The sequence below is a fragment of the Alosa alosa genome, chromosome 21, assembly GCF_017589495.1.
Source record: "Alosa alosa isolate M-15738 ecotype Scorff River chromosome 21, AALO_Geno_1.1, whole genome shotgun sequence".
Taxonomy (NCBI): domain Eukaryota; kingdom Metazoa; phylum Chordata; class Actinopteri; order Clupeiformes; family Clupeidae; genus Alosa; species Alosa alosa.
The window spans coordinates 26,539,517-26,550,438 of NC_063209.1; the positions used below are offsets into that span (position 1 = coordinate 26,539,517).

General features: G+C 44.0%; 2 protein-coding genes across 2 annotated transcripts in view; both read left to right on the top strand.

The window, feature by feature from the left end:
- Positions 1–567: 567 nt before the first annotated feature.
- On the top strand, positions 568–3,941 carry tmem208 (transmembrane protein 208). The gene is made up of 6 exons (XM_048231725.1): positions 568–965; positions 1,306–1,401; positions 1,566–1,625; positions 1,794–1,930; positions 2,176–2,260; positions 2,585–3,941. The coding sequence occupies exons 1-6, from the start codon at positions 960–962 to the stop codon at positions 2,720–2,722; spliced, it is 522 nt and encodes a 173-aa protein (XP_048087682.1). The 5' UTR covers positions 568–959; the 3' UTR covers positions 2,723–3,941.
- Positions 3,942–4,527: 586 nt separating this feature from the next.
- Positions 4,528–10,922, top strand: part of nucb2a (nucleobindin 2a) — a 10,117-nt gene continuing 3,722 nt past the window's right edge. Inside the window, exons 1-10 of the mRNA XM_048231224.1 lie at positions 4,528–4,737; positions 5,441–5,581; positions 6,160–6,267; positions 6,498–6,630; positions 7,328–7,431; positions 9,168–9,353; positions 9,494–9,584; positions 9,681–9,739; positions 10,598–10,690; positions 10,862–10,922. The exon at positions 10,862–10,922 is cut by the window's right edge and continues 29 nt beyond it. Coding sequence (XP_048087181.1) covers positions 5,441–5,581; positions 6,160–6,267; positions 6,498–6,630; positions 7,328–7,431; positions 9,168–9,353; positions 9,494–9,584; positions 9,681–9,739; positions 10,598–10,690; positions 10,862–10,922 — 976 coding nt within the window. The 5' untranslated portion in view covers positions 4,528–4,737. The remainder of the gene's footprint in view (positions 4,738–5,440; positions 5,582–6,159; positions 6,268–6,497; positions 6,631–7,327; positions 7,432–9,167; positions 9,354–9,493; positions 9,585–9,680; positions 9,740–10,597; positions 10,691–10,861) is intronic.

Below are 10,922 nucleotides of genomic sequence, written 5' to 3' on the forward strand. Positions count from 1 at the left end.
AATTGTTCTACAGGCAGACATTATTTTAAAAAAAAAAGTTTTTTTACAGACAACACAAGTTAATGTGACGCAAAGGGGACCTAGGGACGCAAAAAAAACATGATTTTTTCTGAATAAATGTGTCTAATGTCATCAGGGAATATGTTTAATTCTAAAAATAACAAAAGTTTGATAAGTATATATATATATATATATATATATATATATATATATATATATATGTATATGTGTGTGTGTGTGTGTGTAAAAATGTAAATCAGGTTTATAGGCCAAGTCTACTATACAAGGAATGGTCTGCATTTATCCCATCCGTGAATTAGTAAAACACAGTGAGGTGAAGCACACAATGAGCACAAATAAGAATAGCCTATAACTTTTACGTGGTGATATAGTAAATGTCATGTCGGTCAACCCGGGCACATGGAAATGGCCATGCACTTGTGAAAAATTGTAACAAATAGTGTGATAGTCTTTAAGAATAGTATTTTCTTGTACACCATGTTAACAGGGACCCTAATAGAACTAATAGTTTTATGCATCTCATGCAACGTTGTGGACGCAAATAACACCCGTTTTATAGAATGACCCATTTCTTGATAATTTTTTTGAGGATTTAACGTCTTGTTATGGAAATGATTTCAAATGTATGCTTCAAGAAAATAGGTTGGCTGCCTACTTGCTGACAGCAGGTGGCAATATATCACTCCAGTTTTTATTTTCGACAGATGAGAAAAGGCGAAGAAGGGGGAAAATATGACGTGTTTCCGATGCGCTGAGAACGTCATTCAGGAACGCTGATGTGTTACTTGCTGCCATAGCTTGCTGCCTTGCATGGTGAACTTTGGGCTTGTATTAAACCAGAGTATTAATGTCTAAACATGCAATAACGGGAATCAATTAGGATACGAGTGTTTAAACGCGTGAAGGACACCACAGAGAAACGGGAAGAAGCCGAGGACATGGCGGTAGGTTATAAATTGTCTGTCGTGTTTATGGCAAGCTGCACAGTGTTATTGACAGAACCAGTCGGCGAGTCAAGTCAAGGGATACATAGCAGGAGGATATGGTTTATAAAACACTCTGATGTTGCCTCGTTTTGTTTCTAATTGCTGGATATGTAGGCAGATGTTATGTACGGGTGTTCTTCATTGGTAATGTGATCCGGTCCGGTGTGATTTTGTTCCAATCATTTTGAATCTGTCAATATGCTTACGGATTTAACTAGATTAATTCTGCTGTTGTCCGGATGAGACGTAGTTTCCTTGACGATGCCCTGTTTTCTGCTTCCATACCCTCTATGTAAAGCCTAAAGGCAAGGTCGGCACGAAAGGCAAGAAGCAGATCCACGAGGAGAACGAGGCGACTCTAAAGTTCTACACTCGAGTCATTCTGGGAGCGAATGTAAGTGAGCAATCTTTTTGGCATTGCTCAGAATTCTCATTCTAAGTATGCTGTTGTAGCCTACTGTTACCCCTATGTCTAGAAGAATGGTGTTGCTTTTGAAGCATGTTGCATCAGGGTGGGTCCTTGCAGAAACTCTAATCACATACTTTCTTTCTCCTTAGGCCATATATGCAGCGATAAATCTATTACTGTTCTACAGCTCGTCCACCTTCTGGACATGGGTAAGCGTGTGGCAAGTTTTACACAAATATTTCCTGGCTGGTGTCAAGATTTGATTTTATGTGATTCATCACTGATGTTACAATCACCTCTACTTCTTGTTTGACATACTCCTCCTGTCACACCCCTCTGTTTTTTAACCTCTGACCTCTTTGGTGTTGCCATGATAGCTGCTGCTAGTCTTTTCGCTGGTTGTGTATGTGGCCAGCTACCGGTCCATGGCCGCCATGGCCAAGCCAGCCTTTGCAGAGGATGGCAGTCTGCTGGACGGAGGCATCGACCTTAACATGGAGCAGGGCATGGCCGAGTAAGTGTGTGTGTGTGTGCGTGTATGTGAATGGAGCATGTTTACTCCATATTCACTGGGCAGTACCACTAACCAAGATGCTGCATATTTATAGAATGCTTTTTTTAGGTGTTTGTGTGAGCACTCTGAGCACTGACCTCAACACTAAGAATCTGTTGAGCGCATTGAGCCCTATGTGATTCTCTCTTTGATATGTTTACTCTCCTTTTCCCTCTCTCCCCTCCCACTCCCCTGTTGGCCTATAGGCATCTGAAGGATGTGATCCTACTGACGGCCATCGTGCAGGTTCTCAGCACCCTCTCCTCCTACTTCTGGTATATCTGGCTCCTGGTACGTCCACTTTCCTCTCGTTACATCCCAGTCCTGCGGCACGAGAGTCTCAGCTGGAAATGACCTAAGTAGCCTACTAGAAAAAAAAGGGAAACAGTGATTGTCAAAGTTAGACCCAACCTAAAGTGTCATGAAAAGCAATGGAAAAGTGTTTAAATGTTGTCAATAAAAATGCATGGGTCCCTTTTTTTTTTTTTATTTGACATCATTTTTTGACATGACCACATTATTTTACTGTCCTGGTATAACTAGAGACATAGCCATGTTTAAATGATGACAAATGTGATTGATTGTTTTCTCTCTCTCTCTCTCTCTCTCTTTCAGGCCCCTGCTCGTGCGGCACAACTGCTGTGGGTGAACATCCTGGGCCCATGGTTTTCCGCGTCCTCTCCAACAGCCCCCGAGGAAGTGAACGAGAAGAAACAGCGACGCCAGGAGAGACGACAGATGAAGAAATTCTGACCATGTCCTTTTACTGTTTCTCTTTTTTTTTTTACAAAACCATGTGATTATCTACAGCTAATCAGGACAGTTGAATTAAGTTATTCTCAAACGAAGTTTCATTGTGTTAAAAAGCGGTTTGAACACACACACACACACACAGACAGCTTCCTATTGTTCTGCTCCTGTCCTGGCTTTTCTCCCTGTCTGCCACATTCATCTTTCTCTCTCTCTCTCTCTCTCTCTCTCTCTCTCTCTCTCTTTTCTCTCTCTTTCTCTTTCTCTCTCTTTCTCTTTCTCTTTCTCTCTCTTTCTCTTTCTCTCTCTCTGTCTTCTCTCTCTAGCTGTAAATCGCTCCTCTCTCTGCCTCCTCACGGGGGCAGTGTTCTCTAGACTCTACTCAGGGCTTCCTCACAAAGACAGAGCTGCATGGTGGGCCGCTGTGAAATGTAATGTTGTCCAGTTGTGCAATTCAGGAGCTCACCTACCTGTCTGTTGTAACTGTCTGCTTTAACAGATGCCCTTCCACGCGGGAAACTTTAAGTTGGCATCAGCTGCATGGCATGTTCCACATAGCTGGCAGTGTCTCCTGACGACGGGCACGTCTTCCCTCTGTGTCGTAGGTCTGTGTGTCGCTGGCATTAGTCTAGTCATTCTGCATATGTTTACAGTGTGTCAATGTTGACCACACAGTCTGAAGTCCCATATATCAAATGTTAATTCAGCTGAGGTGGGCCCTGTTGTCTGAGTGTGTGAGTGTTTGTATTTCTGTCTGAGTGTGTGTGTGAGAAAAACAGGGAGGTTATTTTCCAAGTCTAGAGCCCTTTAAAGCTAAGATGTGAGAGCAAGAATGCAAGAAGATGATGATGATTATGATGATGATAATGGTTACTCTCTGACCCTCGGCATGGCAATAAAAGAATGACTGTTTTGTGCCTACTGCCTCTTCAGGGATCTGTTTGGTTTGATGGTTCACCCATGGCTTTGCTGTGCTCTGCGTCTGGTTTGCGTGATGGCCTGTGTGTGGTGTCTGTGTTTGGTTGTTGAGGGCACAAGGAGGGGGAGACTGGCTGCGGACACACTGGATGCATGGATCTGGATTGTCATATTTCACATTTCTTTTGGCTACCCGTCTGTCCAAATATGGCTGTTTTTACTGAAATGCTCTGTGTGTGTGTGTCTGCCTGGAGAAATCTATACGGTGTCTTAATGTACATACAAAATAAATTTCAATATAAAACGTATTGTGTTTGTGTATCTTGAATAGATCCTGAAACCTTTAAACTCTTTTTAAATGTGAAGAACCTTAACTGTTACTTTTATTTCACAGTGGTTCTTTTGTTTGCAAGCCGGACAGGTACTGTGTCTAACTCTTCAGTCACTAAATGCTGCTATCTAATGGATGTCTGGGGATGTTGAGCCTCAATGAGGTTTATTTATAGCTGTCCCATCAGCTCAAGGATGCCACTGTCACTGGGGGGGGGGGTCCAAGGAAGGGACCTAATGCAAGTATGGTCTTGTGAGAAAACTATAAAAATAAATACTTATATTTTATTTCACAAATGGACAAATAAAACAAAACACTAAGATTTCATATCGTAATCTGAGGCGTGTCAGGTTGGATTGATGACATTTCATCACCTTTTAACCTCCGAGCTGAATAAACGCCACGTACGTTCCTCTGCAACTCAACTTGATATTGAGGCTGGCCGGACCGGAGGGGCGCTGTTTGAGCGGCAGAGAGCAACACCAACCACATCACCGTGTGATGCATGTCCCACTTGCATAGTGCGCTGTCTGTCCAATCAAAACCCAACAATAAAGCAATTACTCGATAGTCAGCAGTATTCTTCGCTAGCAACGTTGGCTAATTGCACAACCAGAGCGTTTTCACACCAACTAGATGTCTGAAAATCAGGGCTAACGAGTCTCACCGTGATGCGAGTACGCTAGGAAAGAAGGAATGAAAGGTCGACATAGAAGAAGCTGGAGACATTTAAACTAGCTGCTAGCCTGACAGTCACACCGCTCACAAAGTAAGTTCATCTAACGTTATTGTTAGAAATAGAGGTGATGCCAGGTAATGTTAACCTAACGGTATCTCGGATGTATTTTTCTCAGATTTTCTTCAACGTTAGCTTGTCAGCAAGTAATTTAGAAAACCGACTTAAGCCATTTAAATTAATTGCATATTGAGTTGCTAAATATCTGTTATATCGAGTCCTCAAGATGGTAGCAGAACTAATGTTAGTTGTTTGAAATAAGAATTAATTTATTACATGTAGCTTCTAGCATTCTAACGTTAAGCTTGTTCAGTTTGCTAGCTATGATAACGTTAGCCAGTTCATAAGCATCGTATTGATATACTGATGTTAGCAACTGGCTATTATGGATAGAACTAGCTTCGATTTGATCAGCTTTACTTTGAATTGTGGTTAGCAGCTAATGGTTGAGAGGTCAATTGAGACTGAGCATGATGTTGATTATGTAAGAGCAAGTCGTTATTCTGCGATATCGCTTTTTATGATTTCTTTACGAGAATGGTCAAGTCAATCATGATGGCTTCTATCACACAGTAATACTACTATACTAGAACTGCCTAGACTCTAGAGTGTGTCTCCTCTCCCAGGAACTAGGTGCAAGTTCAACGTACGATATGATGTATGAATACACCCTGCCTGCAGCATCAGATTGTGCCAACAACTGAACCTTGGTTGTCTTCTCTCCGTGCCGTTGTAGATGCTGACCATGAAAGGACTCTTCACCGGTTGCCTTATAGTGCCGTGCCTGCTGCTGTTGGGCTCGGAAGCCGTTCCCATAAGTATCGATAAGACTAAAGTCAAGGCGCCCGAGGAGACCGTGGAGGCTCCCCAGAGCGTGGTGAGACACACACACACATGCACCCGCAACCACATAGATCTATGATCTAAGCACAGCGCACAGATGGTTATCAGTTTCTCTTGACTGCACATGTGTTCGTTGCTGGCTGCATGCTAACAGTGAAGACGAGACAGATCTTGAGACAGATCTTAAGACCGCAGACCACACTACAGATGCCAGGCTTCCCTGTGTGTCTGTCTTAGCTACATTCCACCAAAGCTTAAGGTGGTCTCGGACAAGCGCTTAGCCACTGGGGCTTGTTTGTATTTTATACTTCCCTAGCTGACCACGACCCATGTTCTTTCCACTCCATTCATGTGAATGATTCCTTCCTCTCTCTCTCTCTCTCTCTCTCTCTCTTTTCTCTCTTTCTCTGTCACTCTTTCTCTCTGTATCCCACTTTCCTTTCGCTGTCTTTCTCTCTGTATCACTCTTTCTCTCTGTCTCTCTCTCTCTCTCTCTCTCTCTCTCTCTCTCTCTCTTTCTCTCTGTCACTCTTTCTCTCTGTATCCCACTTTCGCTGTCTTTCTCTCTGTGTCCCTCTCTTTCTCTCTGGTTCTTTTACTCTCTCTCCCAAGGACACGGGACTGCACTATGACCGCTACCTCAGGGAGGTCATCGACTATCTGGAGAAAGACCAGCACTTCAGAGAGAAGCTTCACAACACTGACATGGAGGACATTAAGGTGATCTCTGCCTGACCCTGGAACTCGCTCACATGTAGTCGTTTATTTAAGGCTGCTCAGCACTGCACAGACACATTTTGTGAAAGGAAGTCATGTTAATTGTATTGTTGTGATGTGTGTGTGTGTGTGCATGTGCGCATGCGTGTGTGTGTGTGTGTGTGTGTGTGTGTGTGTGTGTGTGCGTGTGCATGTGCGCATGCGTGTGTGTCTGTATGTGTGTTGCTGAACAGCAAGGGAAACTGGCTAAGGAGCTGGACTTTGTGAGCCATCATGTGCGGACCAAACTGGACGAGCTGAAGAGACAGGAAGTCAGTCGTCTGCGCACGCTCATCAAAGCAAAGCAGGACATGGAGGAGGGCAAAGGTGAACCCCCTAAACACACACACACACACACACACACACACACACACACACACACACACACAGTAATGACCCCAACACTCATAGACCTGCTATCAGGAAACGCACATCATTATAATATAACACATCACTCACAGATGATATTACACATGACATCAGATCTCATACATTGAGCCATGCAAACACATGTGCTGATCCTCTGTACAGTGCTACCGTGGCCTGGTCAACAGTGGGACTGTGTGTGTTTGATTGTGTTCCATGGCTATTCGGGGAGGTCATTTATCGGCTGTGAGCTGACTCAGCCCTGTCGTGCTGTTGCCATAGTGACTGGTCTCACCAGTGACCATTGCATCATGTTCTATGTTGCTTGGCTCTCATCTCTTATGATGAGCACTGGAAGCTCTCTCTCTCTCTCTCTCTCTCTCTCTCTCTCTCTCTGTGTGTGTGTCCTGATACAAACTCAACAGTTTTAGTTATGGGTGTAATCCAAAGTAATTATTTCTGTGTGGGTTGGATATGTGTTAAGACGTGGTGCTTCAGGATTGTGAATACACACACACAGATAGCAGTAGAGCTTCAGGTCCATTCCATTTTGAAGATGTTAGTGTGTTGCTCACATGCTTGGTGTTGTCTAAGTATGGCTCAGGATTATGGTGGTATTTTTATGTGTATAGCTGATGTTTTCACTGTGTGTGTGTAGGTATTGCAGTAGACCACCAGGCCCTGCTGAAGCAGTTTGAGTATCTCAACCACATGAACCCACACACCTTTGAGGTCGACGATCTGGACCGCCTCATCAAGTCGGTATGTAAAGAGCAGGGTTCAAACTGTGTGTGTGTGTGTGTGTATTCCAGACATGGAAAGTCAGGGGATTTTATCATTTTTTGGGCAAAGTCATGTAATATCAGGGATTTCTTTTTTCAGTTTAAAATTTACTTGCCAAAAATAATACATTAATACAAATAATATTTCCACATAGAAATGGTGTATATATTTTCTAAAACTGTTGCTTTAAATACCTGGCAAAGTTTCATAAAGTAAAGGCAAAGCAATGAGAAATGTAACAATTTATTCATAGATAATCATTCTTCCGCCAAGAAATATATTTCCTCTATCTGAATGGTTGCCAAGCGACGTCGAGACGCAGCTACTTTAACTTTTGTATGAAGTTATGGTAGCACAGTAATATATAACGGAATGCGGTCAAGGTGTATGTTTGTGCTGGATTTTACAACGGCATCGAACGTGATTCAGCCAATCACAATCAACGACCGGAACTATCTGTTTTAGAACTGTTTATTAGCTTGCTTGAGTATCCCAACTTTGTTTATTCAATGCTCATTTATTCATTTCTCACTCTACAAAAGTGTAAAAGATTCTTGAACACTACGCGGCTGCTCTGAATCATTGGTCGGTATATTGTACAATTCAGATAGTAAGTCATGGAAATTCAGTTTTTTTTTTTCAGGGAAAAGTCATGGAATTTTACATTTGACTTGGTGTGGGAATCCTGATACTCCCAGTACCTTTCCTGTACTTTTCCACTCCATCTTCTCTTCTCTCTTATACATTCTCATCTTGCACAAGGCTTACTATTGCACACCAATTCACACACTCACAGACATGTACTCACATACTCATCAGTGAGCTAACTGATAGGATGCAGTTGCTGAGACTATCTAAGTATTTGACTCCATGCAAACATGGTTCTGACACAGCTGTGCTGCCCTTGCTCTGTTGGGTGGTGTGACGGTTTCCTAAGGTGGGGATCACATTGGAAATGACAAAGCGGCAGAGGTGAAGCGAGGTGAAACTAAGTGACACACAAACTGTCCACGTTCTGTTGCTTGAACTGACAATTGATGAGCCTCGTGTTACGCTTTGAAAGTCGCGCCAAGTTCAGCGCTCAAATTGTTTGACGCTAGCGCAGCGCTGGCGATCCAACTGTGCCGCAGTGGAACCATAGCGATCAGTAGGACGTCGGCCGCTTGGCCCTGGTCAGTGGAACCATAGCGATCGGTAGGACGTCGGCCGCTTGGCCCTGGTCAGTGGAACCATAGCGATCAGCAGGACGTCGGCCGCTTGCCCCTGGTCAGTGTGAGCGCCGTCCTGTCCTCTCTTCTGGAGCCTGGGTGGGCGAGCATCACTGTAGAGCACAGTCTGAGATACTAAACAGCCTCTAGCCGTGACTCTCTTAGCTGTGTGTACAAACAGGAAATGACTTGTTGATATTTGGAAATGGTGTGTGTGTGTGTGAGCCAGATACAGACACTTTACTCTATCAAAAAAAGTGAAAGCAACTGGACATGTCAATAGGACTCAAATGCTCTAATTTTACACACACACACACACACACACACACACACACACACACAGAAAGAGAGAACACGGCACATCTATCTGTGTGTGTGTCTCATAGACACAGAGAGATATTATTGTGTGTGTACCTGACACGCATATAGACACAGATAGATGTTCATTATTCTCTGTCTGTGTCTGTGTCTGTGTGTGTGTGTGTGTGTGTGTGTGTGTGTGTGTAGGCGACGAGTGACCTGGAGAACTTTGATAAGGAGCGTCACGAGGAGTTCAAGCGCTATGAGATGATGAAGGAGCACGAGCGGCAGGAGCACCTGAAGACCCTGGACGAGGAGGCGCGCCGCCGAGAGGAGGAGCACTACGAGGAGATGAGGAAGAAGCATGCCGACCACCCCAAAGTTAACCACCCGGTGAGGGACCCATACAGAGAGAGAGAGAGAGAGGCACTTACACACTTAAACTGTTTTAACACAACCGCTCATGCTGTTGAAGGACCTCATGACTAATGTCAGCTTGCTGTGTGTCTTTCTGTGTTTGGACACGCGTGCAGGGCAGCCAGAATCAACTTAAAGAGGTCTGGGAGGACAAAGACGGTCTGGACCCAGATGACTTTGACCCCAAAACCTTTTTCAACCTCCACGGTAATAATCTGCTGTGCAACACACACACACACACACACACACACAGCCCCTGCTACACGTGTGTGATGGTATTGGTCACTCTTCGTGTCTCTGCAGATTCTAATGGAGACGGCTTCTTTGATGAGCAGGAGCTGGAGGCTCTCTTCACCAAGGAGGTGAGTGGGGCCGAGGTCTCGCACACATTTCTATCCACACACACTTTTCTATCCACACACACATTTCTGTTCACACACACATATCTATTCACACATATTTTTTATTCACACACAATTCTATCTACACAGATTCCTTCATTCTTTTTATGGGCACTGAACCCATGCTGTTGTAAGTAGTAGAGTCTGCTTGCAGCTGAGCTCCAGAGGCTGTGGTTAGGGGATAGATAAAAGCAAAGATCATACATGGCTGAGCAAAATAGTTTGTTGTAGTTCATCTCTATGGGCGCGAAATGGGGATTGAGTCCTGTCTGCATAAAGAGGCGTGTCGTTGACGTATTGATGTAGCAACCGGCCAACAGCAGCAGAATAAATAACAGGCGCACACCTGATATAAGGTCGGTTTTCTCCAGACTGGAGTGCTCAAAATGCAAAACATTTACCTGATATGGTCAGAAGGGTTTGAGGATCATGAAAACATGTCCAAAATTCACAATCCTAACTCTATAGAACCAAGATCTTAGCATATGTGGTGAAATTCTGGCCATAGACTTCAATGGAGCAGTCGCTGCCTTTGCTCTGCATAAATGAGGATTTTTGGCGATCCAGGTTTCCGCAAGTGGCTCCTGATTGCCATGTATAATCTTTGATAAAAGGAGAGTAGTATAAGGTAGTTAACAAACAAGCTAATTAACTCTGTGCTTAGAGCTGATCTCTAGTATGGAAGCTTCATGGCAGGTCTACTGTAGATTCAGTAGGGCAGAGTTTTTGACTTTTTTGACGGTCATATTTTTGGTGAGGCATCATGGCATGTCATTGGCTGTTTGAAATGAAATGTGCGTTCTGATGGGCCTTCCTCAGCTGGAGAAGATCTACGATCCGACCAATGAGGAGGACGATATGGTGGAGATGGAGGAGGAGAGACTGCGCATGAGAGAACACGTCATGAACGAGGTTTGTGTGTCCGTGCTCTCACATGAGTGTGTGTGTATGCTGCTGTAAATGGGATTGTGTGTGTGTGTGTGTGTGTGAGATGTTAATGGGAGTATTGTGTGTGTGTGTGTGTGTGTGTGTGAGCTGTTAATGGGAGTATTAATGACTGATGGTGTGCTCTGATTGGGTCAGGTTGATGCCAATAAGGACCGTTTGGTGTCTCTGGACGAGTTCCTGGTGGCCACCAAAAAAA